Raw genomic sequence first — 16,930 nt, 5'->3', positions numbered from 1 at the left:
AAGAGAAGCTCTGTTTTCTTCTTCTTCTTCCAGGCCCTCTTGACCTTTGAGGAGGTGGCTGTGTTTTTCACGGAGGAAGAGTGGGCTCTGCTGGATCCAGGCCAAAGAGCTCTGCATAAGGAAGTCATGGAGGAGAATTTTGAGATGGTGGCCTCTCTAGGTAAGCGCACATTCCCCCCCCCCCTTGACTGCTGGATGGTGGAGGTGTGAACCTGCTCTTTGTGCCATTTATTCATGCTGTTTAGGGACAACGTAAGGGCACCTGCTGGCCACGTTCGAAATTCCCCGGGCATCAGTCATGTCCACCTGCAACCTGATGACGATGTCCTGCTGCCAGGTTTGGCAAGTGATATCTCCACCACCTGGCTGGTGTGCTGGTGTGCAGCAGCGTTTTCTCCTGCTGCACCACCAGCAGGGCAGCAGAATTGGTGATAAGATTTTGTTCCAAGACGGTGTTTCTCTCCCTCGGGGCTAGGTAGGGCTCAGCAACCCCTTAGCCAAACCCTGCTTGCTTAGGATAGCTGGTTTGGGCGCCTGACAAGAAACAAAGTGGGGGTGTATGAAATTCCAGACAGAGACACCTCCCTCCCCCGCTAGAGCTGGGCTCAGGCCATCCCTCTGCTTTCTGGCTTCAAGGATCCTGCCTCTCCTTCCCCCCAAATCCCATGTGAGTTAGTTACTCCCTATTGTTCAGGGCTGCGGCAGAGCTGCCACCCTCCACTTCCCTTCCTCCCACTGTCCCTTGGGCTCTGTCTCGTAGAATCGTAGATTTGGAAGGGAAACCAAGGAAACGTTTCCGAGCACAGTTCAAAGTGTTGGTGCTGACCTTTAAAGCCCTAAACGGCCTCGGTCCAGTATACCTGAAGGAGCGTCTCCACCCCCATCGTTCTGCCTGGACACCGAGGTCTAGCTCCGAGGGCCTTCTGGCGGTTCCCTCGCTACGAGAAGCCAAGTTGCAGGAAACCAGGCAGAGGGCCTTCTCGGTAGTGGCACCCACCCTGTGGAATGCCCTCCCACCAGAGGTCAAAGAGAACAACAATTACCAGACCTTTAGAAGGCAGCATCTCAAGGCAGCCTTGGTTAGGGAAGCTTTTAATGTTTGATGGATTTCTGTATTTTAATATTTTGTTGGAAGCTGCCCAGAGTGGCTGGGGGGACCCGGCCAGGAAACTCCGATGATGATGATGATGATAATTTATTATTTATACCCAGCCCATCTGGCTGGGTTTCCCCAGCCACTCTGGGTGGCCCCCAACAGAATATTAAAAATAGAATCAAACATAAAAAACTCCCCTAAAGCATCCACAAGAGATGCCCCCCTCCCTCTAAAGCCGCTGAAAAAGGGTTCGGAGCACAGCAACTGCCACCGCCCGCCTTTTCAGGGCTTTTGCAGGGCTGGCTCAAGAGAGTTGTGAAACGTGACACGCCCCCCCCCGTCCGCACCCCGCCCTACTGGGAACTGCTTAAGGAAAAGGTACCTTTGCTCCTTGAGGGAATTCTGCAGGTGTGAGGGACACTCCTCAATGGAGGGGGACCCGCTGAGAAGAGGGGAGAAGGAGAAGAGAAACCGGGTGGCTTGTGCCCCTCGCCCAGCTGCAGCCGCCACAGCTCCTACAGCTTTCAGTCATTGCTGTGTGTATGTGTGTGTGACACACACACAGACAGACAGACAGACAGACAGACACACACACACACACACAAAGCTGTGCCAGCCCTGATTGGCACGTCTGGTTCTCCTCCTATTTTAACCATTTCCATGCCTCCTGTTTTGCAAATTACAATCACTACAAGAAGAAAAAGGTAGCAAATCAATCTTCTATCATGAATCTTTATCGACTTCCTCCATTCCATCCCAACTACATTTCATTATATTACTTCCTTAGTACTTTCCAGATCTTGATTACAGTCATTTTAATGATTATCCATACCTATTAAAACTCTTAATGGCTTATCATTACTGTAAATCTCTAATGCATTTGTGTTTTTTTCGAGCTTGCAGTTGGAATGAATGGGATATAGCTGTATTCGTATTACAACCGCCCTTTCTCTCCGGATGAGGAGGGTGCTGGAATAAATCGCTGTCTGTCTAAAATGCCGGTTGAGTAAAAATGAAAGAAAGGCAGTTGTGACGGACGGCAGAGCCGGACCAGAGCCTGGCCATTCAGTCCCCCAGAAATTCCACCAGAGGGATGGAGCTCCTCTCTGATTGGCCAACAGCAGTTTTGGAGGGAAAACAAAAGGAGCCGTTTCTGAGGGAGAGAGTTTGATTTGAGCGAAGATGGAGGGGGCTTGTTTGTGGATGGGAGTTAGGGAGGAGGATAGGATATGCCTGAGGGAGAACTGGTTCCCTGAGGGGACTGTCCATGGTGAGAGGAAAGACCCTCCCAGCTTGGATAGGGAGACCCGGTTGGGGGTCTGAGGAAGGTCTACCGACAGGAGAGGCCTGAGAGGCCTGACTCTGAAGCAGGAGAAGCGGGTCCTGAGGGGATTCAGGCTCCCCCTGGGTCTCCTTCCAGTCAGGAGGGGACAGTTTGTGTAGGGAGAGAAGACCTCCAGCCAGTCACTAGGGGGGGAGGGGACCTCCTGGGTCTGTTACGCCATTTTGGAATTGCCTCAGCAGTTGGGTTGGTGAGAGAGAGAGGGGCCTGAGGAAAAGTGCCCCTCACTCATGAACCAGGGCATTGATAGGGGAAGTAAGATGTGTTGAATTATTTAACTGAACCACCCCTCATAACTAAGTAGCAGAAACTGAGTCCAGCATTTTGCCACCTGTTGTGGAAACAAGAACACCTGCCTGAAGTGTACCAACTGAGTTCTTTAGCAACTGAAGTTTAAGAAGAGCTATGCCTATAGTATTGTGTTTAAGTGTGTGTCATCTTTATGTCTGGTTTTAGTAGTAAGTTCTACTCGAACGAACACATTTCTGTGGACCCACTTGCTTCCACCACCTCTTTTTATTTAGTGAAACTTTTCCTGTCTGTTGGATCAACTCTTGCCTGAGACTCTATGTTGGGGAGACCCAGTCCACCTGTTTTCTGGGGTTTATACCATCTTCTTTTATTAACTCTAGGTTTCTTACCCCATTACAAAATTTATAGATCACACTTTGCCAACTCTTTAACTCTGTCTCTGATATCTTAATTGGTAAGATTCTAAATAAAAAAAATATCCTGGACAAAATTTTCATTTTAATTATCGCTATTCTTCCAAACCTTGAAAGCTTAATTTTCTTATATTCCTCCAGCTTTTCCTTAATTTCCTTCTTTAATTTGTTAAAATTCTCTTCTTCTAAATTTTCTTTATCTTTATTCCCAAGTACTTTATTACATTTCTTAATTTTATAGTTATTTTTATTTTCTTCAAAAAATTTCATTTTTCATCTTCATCATAGTTCAATGTGCCTCTGTTACCTGCATATTTTCCAACAGGTTTTCCAAGGTTTCATCTGCAAATAAGCTTATTTTCTCTTTTCCTTTATTGCTTATTCCTTTTATATTTCCATCTTCTATAATTACATTGGCCAGAGTTTCAATGACCAATACAAATAAAATTGGGGGAAAGGAGGCATCCTTGTTCGGTGCCCCAGGATAATGTTATTTGTTTCGTTATACCATCGTTCACTACAACATATGCCTTGTTCCGCAAATATAATTGATTTATTAATCCCTTAAATCATTCTCCAAATCCTAAGCTTTCTATAATCATTTTAACCCTGGCAGTCAAATGCCTTAATAGGAAGTTTTACAGTGCTAGTATTCCAGCTTTCAATTTATTTCTTCTTATATCTATTTTATTCAACACACTTCCTATTAAACTATACATCTGTCTTCCTGCTACAAAGCCACATTGGTTTTTATTTATATATTTATACATAAAATTATTTCTTAATTTTGGGCTCAAAAAATAGGGGTCATCTTATACATGGGGGCATCTTATAGATGAAAAAAATACTGTATTTCCCTATCTTATTTACTGTTTGACTATTATTGAAGACCCTCGTATCCTCCATCTTCTGGCTTCCTTGTAATCTTTCTTTATTTTTAATAACATATTAACCAATGTGTGGTCAGTTACCTTTATTATTCCAATTTCCGTATTCATTATTTTCGATATTAGGTTTTTTGAAACAAAGATATAATAGATCTTTGAATAGGTTTTATGCACTGGTGAGAAGAACAAAAATTTATTCTCTCCTCCGTTCATCACTCTCCAAACATCTTTCATATCTTTCCTTTTCATAATTTTAGTTAATCCTGTAATGTTATTACATCTTTCCTCCGAGGTAGGATTTGACTTATCCAATCGTTTATCTAATACCATATTGAAATCTCCTGCCATAATCATATAGCCCTTTGGAATATCCTCCATTTCCTTAAATACTTTATCAAAAAATTCCACCTGGTTTTCATTAGCAACATAAATATTAATTATAATGTATTTTCCCCTGCTATTGTTCTGCTGAGTGTAAGATCCTGAGGCCTAGCTGTCGGATGCTGGGTTTTTGGTTTTCGAACGCTTCAGAACTCAAACAATCTTCCATAATGGATTACGTTCGCTAGCAGGGCCTGCCCCCCAAATGTGTATTTTAAATGTATGTTTTTGTTTGGTTTTTGGACTAAAATATTGTAAGTTGTGTTGAGTTCCCACACCCCCAAAAGTAACAAATACATTGAAGAAATAGGCAGCAGCAGGACCTGGTGGCTTGAGTTTTCCTGGTCCGCAGTGCACATCATCAGACTGCAGCCCATTGAAGTTTAGGCCATAATATGTTTATTAGCCTTTAATGGGTCACCAGATATTTTGTTCTCTTTGATTCAGATGATTATTTTAGAATATTTTTGCATATGACATAAATAGCAGGTCTCTTTTACTTATTCCACGCAGGAGAGATTCTGATACCAAAGTCCGAGCTCTTCTCCTCGCTTGAGACAGAAAAATACAGAGATGTTGTCCTACACAAATGGAGAGGTAGGTGCTTCCACTTGGCTGTGACACTGTAGGTTTGATTGCTTCATTTCAGTGAGTATAAAAAGAGCCTTGCTGGATCAAAATGAGGGACCATCTTGTCCAGCATCATCTTCTCACAAGGACCAACCAGGGAGAATCCCACCAGCAGGGCCCGAGTACCAAAGCTCTCTCCCCATGATTCCTGGCCACTTGGATTCAGATAAATAATATTTCCAAAGGCGCGGGGAGAAGATTAGCTGAGAACTAAAGGACAGCTACTGAAATGGTGGGCGGTTCTGACAGTGGAGACACAACTGAGAAGCTTCAGGAAGTAAATGTTGCAAGATTAGGGAATGTGTACAGTTGGTTGGAATGTATCAGGAAGATGATATAGATCACGGAGGAAGGAGAAAATGGACTGTGAATATGTAGCATTTGCAGAGGAGGGGAAAGAGAGAGAAAGTGCGTCCCTACAGATGTTACTACACTGAAACTCCTATCACCACTGGCCATTGGACATGCCTGCTTAAGCTGATGGTTGAGTTCAATCACATCTGGCTTCTACATCTGCTTGGAACATTCCTCTTTGTGCTCAGCATTACTTGGGAGCTGCACATCGTAGTGGATACTAACAGTTCCTGAAACTATTGCTAGGAATTCTTTCCTTTCCTTTCCTGAAAATCTGGTCAGTGGAGAGAAGGTGGGGATTGGTCTTACTGTGTGTTAAGTTCTCTTGTTCTCTTCCTTGAAATCCTAACAAGATTTTATTTTCCCCTACTCTCAAGCAGACGATGGAGAAAGAAGTCAGAATTCTGAAGGGCCATCTGTGAAGTGCTTCAGTGTGAGTGAGCATCTTATCACAAATCTACAAACTCACACAGGGAAGAAACCCTTTACATGTATGGAGTGTGGAAAGAGCTTCAGTCGGAATGGAATTCTTACTGTACATCGACGAATTCACACAGGGGAGAAACCATATAAATGTATGGAATGTGGAAAGAGCTTCAGTTGTAGTGGAAAACTTCCTATACACCAACGAACTCATACAGGGGAAAAACCATTTAAATGTATGGAGTGTGGAAAGAGTTTCAGTGACAGTGGAGCATGTACAAAACATCAACGAACACACACAGGGGAGAAACCATATAAATGTTTGGAGTGTGGAAAGAACTTCAGTGAAATGGGAGCACTTACAAGACACCAACGAATTCACACAGGCGAGAAACCATTTAAATGTATCGAGTGTGGAAAGTGTTTCATTTGTAGTGGAAGCCTTAGTGTACACCAACGATCACACACGGGGGAGAAACCATATAAATGTATCGAGTGTGGGAAGAGCTTCAGTGAAAGTGGAAAACTTACAAGACATCAACAAATTCACACAGGAGAGAAACCATTTAAATGTATGTGTGGAAAGTGTTTCAGTGATAGTAGAGCACTTACAAAACATCAACAGACGCATTCGGGAGAGAAACCATTTAAATGTATGGCATGTGGAAAGAGCTTCAATGAAAGTTCCCAGCTGACTTTCCATCTACGAACTCACACAGGGGAGAAACCATTTAAATGTATGGAGTGTGGAAAGAGCTTCAGTACAAGTGGAAAACTTACAAGACATCAACGAATTCACACAGCAGGGAAACCATTTACATGCATGGTATGCGGAAAGAGCTTCAGTCAAAGTGGAAGCCTTACTGTACATCAAAGAACTCATACAGGGGAGAAACCATTTAAATGTGTGGAGTGTGGAAAGAGCTTCAGTGCAAGTGGAAAACTTACAAGACATCAACGAATTCACACAGCAGAGAAACCATTTACATGCATGGTATGCGGAAAGAGCTTCAGTCAAAGTGGAAGCCTTACTGTACATCAAAGAACTCATACAGGGGAGAAACCATTTAAATGTGTGGAGTGTGGAAAGAGCTTCAGTGAAGGTTCAAAACTGACCGTCCATCTAAGAATTCACACGGGTGAGAAACCATATAAGTGCTTAGAGTGTGGAAAGTGCTTCAATGTGACTGAACACCTTTATATACATCTACGAACTCACACAGGCGAGAAACCATTTAAATGTATGGAGTGCGGAAAGAGCTTCAGGGATAGGGGAAAGCTTACTGTACATCAACGAATTCACACAGGGGAGAAACCGTTCAAGTGTATGGTGTGTGGCAAGAGTTTCAATCGGAATGGAATTCTTACTGTACATCAACGAACTCATGCAGAAGAGAAACCATATAAATGTATCGAGTGTGGAAAAAGCTTCACTGAAGGCCCACAACTTACCATACATCTCCGAACTCACACAGGGGAGAAACCATTTAAATGTATGGAGTGTGGAAAGAGCTTCAGTCGGAAAGGAATTCTTACTGTACATCAACGAACTCATACAGGGGAGAAACCGTATACATGTATGGAGTGTGGAAAGAACTTCGGTTGTCGTGGAAAACTTACAAGACATCAACGAATTCATACAGGGGTCAAACCATATGAATGTATTGAGTGTGGAAAGAGCTTCAGTGAAGCTTCAAAATTGACCATACATCTGCGAACTCACACAGGGGAGAAACCCTTTAAATGTATAGAGTGTGGACAGAGCTTCAGTCACAATGGAATACTTACTGTACATCTTCGAACTCACACAGGGGAGAAACCATATAAGTGTATGGTTTGTGGAAAGAGCTTCAGTGAGAGTGGAAGCCTTACTCTACATCAACGAACTCATACAGGGGACAAACCATATAAATGTTTGGAGTGTGGAAAGAGCTTCATTTGCAGTGGGAAACTCAGTGTACACCAACAAAGTCACACTGGGGAGAAACCATTTAAATGTATGGAGTGTGGAAAGTGCTTCAGTGAGAGTGGAGCTCTTACAAGACACCAACGAACTCACACAGGAGAGAAGCCATTTAAATGTTTGGAGTGTGGAAAGCGCTTCAGTGAGAATGGAACTCTTAGAAAACATCAGCAGTCTCACAGAGAAGCAGTTGTTTAAATGGAAGGAGTGTAGAAAATGTTTCACTTATAATGGAGTTTTTAATAAACACCTACCGACTCTCACAGGCGAGAACCCATTTAGATTTATGGAGTGTGCCAAGTTTTTCCCACAGAGTTCACTTTGTCCCTCATATCAGCAAACTAATACTGTATAGGGAAAAATCAATTGTAAATGTTGTTGTTTAGTCGTTCAGTCGTGTCCGACCCTTCGTGACCCCATGGACCATTGCACGCCAGGCACTTCTGTCTTGCACTGCCTCCTGCAGTTTGGTCAAACTCATGTTCGTAGCTTCGTGTCATCTGCATATCTGAGGTTGTTGATATTTCTTCTGGCAATCTTAATTCCGGCTTGGGATTCATCTAGTCCAGCCTTTCGCATGATGAATTCTGCATATAAGTTAAATAAGCAGGTAGACAATATACAACCTTGTTGTACTCCTTTCCCAATTTTGAACCAATCAGTTGTTCCATATCCAGTTCTAACTGTAGCTTCTTGTCCCACATAGAGATTTCTCAGGAGACAGATGAGGTGATCAGGCACTCCCATTTCTTTAAGAACTTGCCATAGTTTGCTGTGGTCGACACAGTCAAAGGCTTTTGCATAGTCAATGAAGCAGAAGTAGACGTTTTTCTGGAACTCTCTAGCTTTCTCCATAATCCAGCGCATGTTTGCTATTTGGTCTCTGGTTCCTCTGCCCTTTCGAAATCCAGCTTGCACTTCTGGGAGTTCTCGGTCCACATACTGCCTAAGCCTGCCTTGTAGAATTTTAAGCATAACCTTGCTAGCGTGTGAAATGAGCGCAATTGTGCGGTAGTTGGAGCATTCTTTGGCACTGCCCTTCTTTGGAATTGGGATGTAGACTGATCTTCGCCAATCCTCTGGCCATTGCTAAGTTTTCCAAACTTGCTGGCATATTGGGTGTAGCATCTTAACAGCATCATCTTTTAAAATTTTAAATAGTTCAGCTGGAATATCATCACTTCCACTGGCCTTGTTATTAGCAGTGCTTTCTAAGGCCCATTTGACTTCACTCTCCAAGATGTCTGGCTCAAGGTCAGCAACCACACTACCTGGGGTGTACGAGACCTCCATATCTTTCTGGTATAATTCCTCTGTGTATTCTTGCCACCTCTTCTTGATGTCTTCTGCTTCTGTTAGGTCCTTACCACTTTTGTCCTTGATTATGGTAATCTTTGTACGAAATGTTCCTTTCATATCTCCAATTTTCTTGAACAGATCTCTGGTTTTCCCCATTCTATTGTTTTCCTCTATTTCTTTGCATTGCTCATTTAAGAAGACCCTCTTGTCTCTCCTTGCTGTTTTTTGGAAATCTGCATTCAGTTTCCTGTATCTTTCCCTATCTCCCTTGCATTTTGCTTGCCTCCTCTCCTCCGCTGTTTGTAAGGCCTCGTTGGACAGCCATTTTGCTTTCTTGCATTTCCTTTTCCTTGGGATGGTTTTCGTTGCTGCCTCCTGTATAATGTTACGAGCCTCCATCCATAGTTCTTCAGGCACTCTGTCCACCAAATCTAAATCCTTAAACCTGTTCCTCACTTCCACTGTGTATTCATAAGGGATTTGATTTAGATTGTATCTTACTGGCCCAGTGGTTTTTCCTACTTTCTTCAGTTTAAGCTGGAATTTTGCTATAAGAAGCTGATGATCTGAGTTACAGTCAGCTCCAGGTCTTGTTTTTGCTGACTGTATAGAGCTTCTCCATCTTTGGCTGCAGAACTCTATTAGCCTTTGCCCTGCTTCATTTTGAACTCCAAGGCCAAACTTGCCAGTTGTTCCTTTTATCTCTTGATTCCCTACTTTAGCATTCCAATCCCCTGTAATGAGCAGAACAACCTTCTTTGGTGTCATTTCTAGAAGGTGTTGTAGGTCTTCATAGAATTGGTCAATTTCACTTTCTTCAGCACCAGTAGTTGGTGCATAAACTTGGATTACTGTGATGTTAAAAGGTCTGCCTTGGATTCGTATCGAGATCATTCTGTCATTTTTGAGATTGCATCCCATTACAGCTTTTGCCACTCTTTTGTTGACTATGAGGGCCACTCCATTTCTACTACGGGATTCTTGCCCACAGTAGTAGATATAAAATAAAAAAAATTCCTTCAGTAGCACCTTAAAGACCAACTAAGTTTTTATTTTGGTATGAGCTTTCGTGTGCATGCACACTTCTTCAAAGACAGACCCAAAAAAGAAAATAACAGAACACCACTAGTCATCACATACAGCTCCCAAGTTAAAACAGTACAACGCATCATCAGAGATCTACAGCCTCTCCTGGACAATGACAGCTCCCTTTCTCAAGCTCTGGGAGGAAGACCTTTCATTGCCTACAGACAGCCACCCAATCTTAAACAACTCCTCACCCACAATAATACAACCACCAGACTTAACATGGACACTGGTACCAGAGCCTGCAATAAACCCAGATGCCAACTTTGCTGCCACATACACCCAGACAACACCATTACTGGCCCCAACAACATCCAACATACCATCTCAGGACTATTTAATTGCTCATCCTCTAACATTGTGTATGCCATCAAATGCCAACAGTGCCCTTCAGCTCTCTATATTGGACAAACAGGCCAAACCCTACGCCAAAGGATAAATGGACATAAATCTGACATCAGGAACCAGAAGACAGAAAAACCAGTAGGAGAACACTTCAATCTCCCAGGACATTCTATACAAGATCTCAAAGTAGCTGTCTTACTACAAAAGAATTTCAGAAATAGACTGGAAAGAGAAGTTGCTGAATTACAACTTATCACCAAGCTCAAAACCATGGAGGGACCTGGTTTGAACAGAGATATCGGATTCTTATCTCATTATACATGATAAGCGATCTTCAGCCATCTCAACCCTTGCTTTTTCATACAAAACCATTTGCAGTCGTTTCCGGTCATCAACAGCTATCAGTCAGTCAATCACCCATTTCCACCACCCTTCTGAGTGATCCACCCCTCCCCCTCCCCACCCCTCCCCACCCCTTCTCTACATAAGTGCCTGGAAACCCCCATTTCACTGTATCTGAAGAAGTGTGCATGCACACGAAAGCTCATACCAAAATAAAAACTTAGTTGGTCTTTAAGGTGCTACTGAAGGAATTTTTTTTATTTTACTTCGACCCAGACCAACACGGCTACCTACCTGTAACCAGTAGTAGATATGATAGTCATCCGAACTGAATTCGCCCATTCCCTTCCATTTTAGTTCACTGATGCCCAGGATGTCGATATTTATTCTTAAAAAAATTCCTTCAGTAGCACCTTAAAGACCAACACGGCTACCTACCTGTAACCAGATATTTATTCTTGTCATCTCATTTTTGACCACATCCAGCTTACCTCCATTCATGGTTCTTACATTCCAGGTTCCTATGCAATATTTTTCTTTACAGCATCGGACTTTCCTTTCGCTTCCAGGCATGTCCGCAACTGAGCGTCCTTTCGGCTTTGGCCCAGCCGCTTCATCAGCTCTGAATCTACTTGTACTTGTCCTCCGCTCTTCCTCAGTAGCATGTTGGACACCTTCCGACCTGAGGGGCTCATCTTCCAGCGTCATAACTTTTATATGCCTGTTGTCTTTGTCCATGGAGTTTTCTTGGCAGGGATACTGGAGTGGCTTGCCAGTTCCTTCTCCAGGTGGATCACGTTTAGTCAAAACTCTCCACTATGACCTGTCCATCTTGGGTGGCCCTGCATGGCATAGCTCATAGCTTCTCTGAGTTATTCAAGCCCCTTCGCCACGACAAGGCATTGATCCATGAAGGGGCAGTTGTAAATACATGGAGTATATTTGATGTTCTGGTGTTCGTATGGAAAGTTGTACATATATGTATTAAGGCAATGAAGGTAATGTCGCATAATAGTAAGTATAATGAAAGATATGTACTGTTAGGGATATGCAGAATGTGACTCTGGAGTCATTGTCAGTGAACATGTGCTGAGACTCCGTTGATATTTGGTCTTTGGCAGAGAGAATTGGGAATGGAGAGTTGTGAAAAGTGGAGCATGACAGTGGTGTTTAAGAAGCAGGATTTGTTACAGAATCCCAGAACTGTAAAGGGTGCGCTGGTCCCGTGGGTAATCCAAGAGGCGAGGTCCAGGTCTGCTCCATGGTCCAAAGAGTCTACGTAGAGTCAGCCCGATGTAGCCGAAGCAGGTTGCAGGGCAGGTAACCAAGCAAGGTCAGGCACAGGAACAGAGGCAGGAAGGCAGGGCAGGCCAGGAACAGGAACATGGGCAGGATCTGGCAAACGGCAATGTTGCTCCCTCAACCTGGGGCGGGGTCTGACCGCCTTTTATCTCTGATGGGGTAATGGCCAGTCCCGATCCCCCGATGACTCACCACCCTGTCTCGCCAGAAGATGACTCACCACCTTGTCTCAGACGGTAGTGGGTCAGCTGTCCGTGATGACCTAGCTGATGGCAGCGAGGTATTTCCCGTATCTGGAGCCAGGACAGGCTCAGGCCCCTGACTCGGCCCAGCTGGTGCTTGTTGCAGAGGAATCTGTGCAGACTGAGGCTTCTCAGAATCAGGACTTGGTTCAGCCAATGCCCGAGGCAGAGGATCCTGTGCAGACTGAGACTCCTCTGGTTCCGAGTCCAAGCCCGAGTCCCAAGCCAACACAAAGGGACTCCAAGGGTCTTCTAGTCCAATTCCCTGTTATAAGAACAACAGCATAAAACCCATTTTTAGAATTGCAATAAAGGAACAGTGAAAATACAGAACGACTGAAACCATCGTCTTATGTCCTATGTTGTTTATATTTTATAAATTCATTGTTTTACAATACCTTCTCATTCATGGCTACATTAATGACTAAGTGGATGAAATCCCTGGTGGCAGCCGGAATAAGGAGGTTATGAGGGGAACAACCAATTGGGGGGGGGGGAGGTGGCACAGGAAAATGTGGGCATTGCCAGTGGTTTCAGGAAAGTCATTTCCCTGCGGGGAGAGGAATATCTCTGTGGACCGGGCATGCATTCTTGGGCAAGGTGATTGAGCGGGTGGTTGCTGAACAACTCCAGGCACACCTGGAAGAAGCGGACCATCTGGATCCCTTCTAGTCGGGATTCTGGCCTCACCATGGGACTGAAACTGCCTTGGCCGCGCTGGTCGATGATCTCCGGCAAGCTAGGGATAAAGGTGAAAGCAGTTTCCTCGTTTTTGATCTCTCAGCGGCCTTTGATGCCATCGACCATGACATCCTTCTGGACTGAGGAGCTGGGGGCACTGTTATACAGTGGTTCCGCTCTTTCCTCCTGGGCCATGTCCAGAAAGAGTCTGACCCTTTTTCATTTAATTCGATTTCTGAGTCTTAACTCTTCACTTGCGATCTGGGGGGGGGGCACGTTCCTGACACTGGATGATACCCACCTCTTCCTTTCCTTTAAATCAGAACCAGTGAAGATGGTAAAGGTCCTGTGTGTCTGGAGGCGGTTGCAGGATGGATGGCGGCTAACATATTGAGGTTGAATCCTGACAAGACAGCAGTACTGTTTTTGTGGGACGGGGTGGGCAGGTGTGGAGGAATTCCTGTGTCAGGAACCTGGCTCCCCAGCAGACAAGACATCACTGGAGAATGAGCGTGCAGGTGAGGCAGAAGGCTCGACTTTCCTAGTTGACACCCCACAGCTTCAACCCCGCTTCCCTACTGGACCTGGCACTCCGATATCAGTTGGAAGGGAAGGGCTGGAAGACAGCCAAGACGAGGGCAGTCTGCCAAAGGGTCAGATATCTCTGGAAGCATTATCTAGTGACAGTGAAGCAGAGCCAATTAACCCTATCAGCCAGAGGAAGAAAAGGCAGGCGTAAGGGTTGTTGGCGCAGATCTTGCTGGGGGCGGAGCCGTGAGGATTCAGATTAGGACATCTTTGATGTGGAATGGTTGTGTGTGAGAACCGCTCTGCAATTATGTTTGTAAATAAAGACTAATTGAACTCACTAGAAATGTCCCCGTGCTTGATGGGCTGTTTGCTGCTATGATAATTATACCTTGATCCTGAATGAGGTAAGTATGCCCCTGAATACAGGTGTGCAGCCAGATGGGCAGGGTATAAATAACTGCCATAATATCACAATTATCACTCCAATCACTCTAATGTTATTTTAGAGGTTTCCTTCCATCGTTGGGCAATAACTGTAGTCTAGCTGCTGTGAAGAGAAAGGAAATATTAATAATAATAATAATAATAATAATTTATACTCTGCCCATCTGGCTGGGTTTCCCCAGCCACTCTGGGTGGCTTCCAACAGAAAAATAAAATACAACAATCTATTAAACATTAAAAGCCTCCCTAAACTGGGCTGCCTTCAGATGTCTTCTGAAAATCTGGTAGCTGTTTTTCTCTTTGACATCTGATGGGAGGGCATTCCACAGGGCAGGTGCCACCACCGAGAAGGCCCTCTGCCTGGTTCCCTGCAACTTGGCTTCTCCCAACGAGGAAACCGCAAGAAGGCCCTCGATACTGGACCTCAGTGTCTGGGCAGAATGATGGGGGTGGAGACGCTCCTTCAGGTATACTGGACCAAGGCCATTTAGGGCTTCCAAGGTCAGCACCAACACTTTGAATTGTGCTCAGAAACGTGCTTTAATTAATACTTTAGATTGAAGCGTACAATATGGGGACGATTTTGGTTATAATAAGGCAAATGCTGCCTTATTGGAGGTCTGATAAAAAACTTTCCCCCAGAAGGCGTGGACCACCCTCCCACCAAATGTGAAAATAGGAATCTGAGATCTTCTGCATGCAAAGCAACTGCTCTACCACTGAGCTGCATGCTCCCAATAACACGGCCTAACTTTCTCCATCAGCTCCAGCTTCTTACAAAAGGCACACATTGAAATGACACTGGACCACCCTTAGGGTTGTCTCAAGTTACTGCTCTAAACCCCTTCCCCGGAGGAGGCTTTTCAAAAGTGGGTGTGGGTGTGTGTCGTCTTTCGCTGCTGGGAATCGACCCATGAATTTCTGACTAAACGGGAATATAGAGCTTGCCTGTTGTCTTTCTCCATGGAGTTTTCTTGGCAGGGATACTGGAGTAGCTTGCCAGTTCCTTCTCCAGGTGGATCACGTTTAGTCAAAACTCTCCACTATGACCTGTCCATCTTGGGTGGCCCTGCATGGCATAGCTCATAGCTTCTCTGAGTTATTCAAGCCCCTTCGCCACGACAAGGCATTGATCCATGAAGGGGGAAATCAGCCCTGAGTGCTCACTGGAAGGACAGATGGTGAAGCTGAGGCTCCAATACTTTGGCCACCTCATGAGAAGAGAAGACTCCCTGGAAAAGACCCTGATGTTGGGAAAGATGGAGGGCACTAGGAGAAGGGGACGACAGAGGACGAGATGGTTGGACAGTGTTCTCGAAGCTACGAACATGAGTTTGACCAAACTGCGGGAGGCAGTGGAAGACAGGAGTGCCTGGCGTGCTATGGTCCATGGGGGTCACGAAGAGTCGGACACGACTAAACAACATACCGGTAGAGCTTGCCGGCAGGGAAGGGCATTTCTGTTTGCAGGGAGGGGGGAGGGGATCTCCTGCCACTCCCCCTCCCTCTGGGTGAATGAGCTCCGCTTCCTAGAGAGGCAGGAAGTTTTTTTGGGGGGGGGGGAAAGCAATTTGGAGGGCAGGGGTCTCCATCCTAATTCCCAGAAGAGAGGCGGACTTGGAGAAGAGGATAAAGAGGTGCCGCATATTTGGGGGTTATTTGGGGGTGGGAGAAGGATTTGCTTTCCCTCTCCCTGAATCTACAAACAGGGCAGCTGGGAAAGGAGGCGGGAGGAGAAAGGAAAGCAGGGAGGGGCTCCGCATTTTCCCTGTGGGAATCAGTGGGGGGGCGAGGGCTGGATGGAGGCCACCCTGTTGCAAAGGGGGGTCCTCCCCCTCAACAGGGTTTGCATTGCAAGATCCTTTTTGAAGCGCAGATATCAAGCCAGGCTCCCATGGTGGGGGGAGGGGAGGCGGCGAAGACACTTGAGATGAACCAGAAAAGGGTCTCCCCCCCCCCCAGTGCACCCTAACTAGAAAGGGATTTGCAGCCCCACCCTGTGCATGTTGACTCAGAAGTCAGTCCTTCTCCGTTCAAAGGGGTGGCAGCCCCATTCCTCCTAGTGATGCTCCTCTCTCTTTAACAGCCTCCATCTCCCTTCTCACTGCTGCCCCCCCATGGCTCCCCCCAGGCTCTGCCTCCTGCATCAGGGGAGGGGTGAGCTCCTCCAGGACCCTGTTCTGCTCCCCCTCCGAAATTGGCTGCTGAAGCCCCTTCCTCAGTGGGGCGGAGATCGGAGGGCAAACGGGGAGAGGAAGTGGAAGCAGCTGGAGAACAGAGTCGCCTCTGGATTGGGAGAGAGGGAGGAGATTTCGAATTGGGTGGGGGGGTGAGAGATAGGGAATGTCAAGGGAAATCGGCCTCCGGAGCTTCCTTAGTAAGAAAGAGGCTGATGTGAGAAGGAAGGGGGAGGCCCCCAACTCCCCTTTCAAAAATCCTAGTCTGGCAGGCTGAGGTTGCTTTGGCACAAAGGAAAGAGCCTTGTTGGGTTTCCCGTGTTGGGAGATACAGTTGGGGAGGGTTTGCTGTGCTGCTTTTATGCCCCAAAACTGGAGGGAAGAGGCGCATTTACCATTTTCTGAACCATGAAAAACCAAGTCAATGTTTTTGAGCTTTTTGAGGAGAGTAAAATGTTGACATTTTGTAAAGGGGAAAGGTAAAAGTCGCTCACCAAAAGATGACTAAAGAAAAAAACTCACACTGTGAAAACTCCGTCTGCAGTTCAAGCGGTCCTGCGTAAATGGAGGATGGGGTGAGGGGGCAGGACCAGATGCTCTTTGTTGTTGTTTAGTCATGTCCAACTCTTTGTGACCCCATGGACCATAGCACGCCAGGCACTCCTGTCTCCCACTGCCTCCCGCAGTTTGGTCAAACTCATGTTCGTAGTTTCGAGAACACTGTCCAACCATCTCGTCCT

The 16,930-nt window shown here is 45.5% G+C and overlaps 1 protein-coding gene across 5 annotated transcripts in view; it reads left to right on the top strand.

Annotated features, from left to right (window-relative positions):
* The window catches only part of LOC118081129 (uncharacterized), a 32,573-nt gene extending 19,874 nt beyond the window's left edge, over positions 1-12,699 (top strand). For 3 of the 5 annotated variants that reach the window (XM_088663742.1, XM_088663743.1, XM_060268498.2), the window contains 3 exons: positions 34-160; positions 4,885-4,968; positions 5,733-8,004. In XM_088663742.1, the coding sequence (XP_088519868.1) occupies positions 34-160; positions 4,885-4,968; positions 5,733-7,939 (2,418 nt within the window). In that variant the 3' untranslated portion in view covers positions 7,940-8,004. Of the gene's footprint in view, positions 1-33; positions 161-4,884; positions 4,969-5,732 lie in introns of all 5 variants that reach the window. The other 2 variants (XM_060268512.2, XM_088663744.1) reach the window with 2 other exon arrangements.
* The last annotated feature ends 4,231 nt before the right edge of the window (positions 12,700-16,930 follow it).

Source organism: Zootoca vivipara, chromosome 2 (genome assembly GCF_965207765.1).
Source record: "Zootoca vivipara chromosome 2, rZooViv2.hap1.1, whole genome shotgun sequence".
Classification (NCBI taxonomy): domain Eukaryota; kingdom Metazoa; phylum Chordata; class Lepidosauria; order Squamata; family Lacertidae; genus Zootoca; species Zootoca vivipara.
This window is presented reverse-complemented; position numbering and strand designations above follow the sequence as displayed.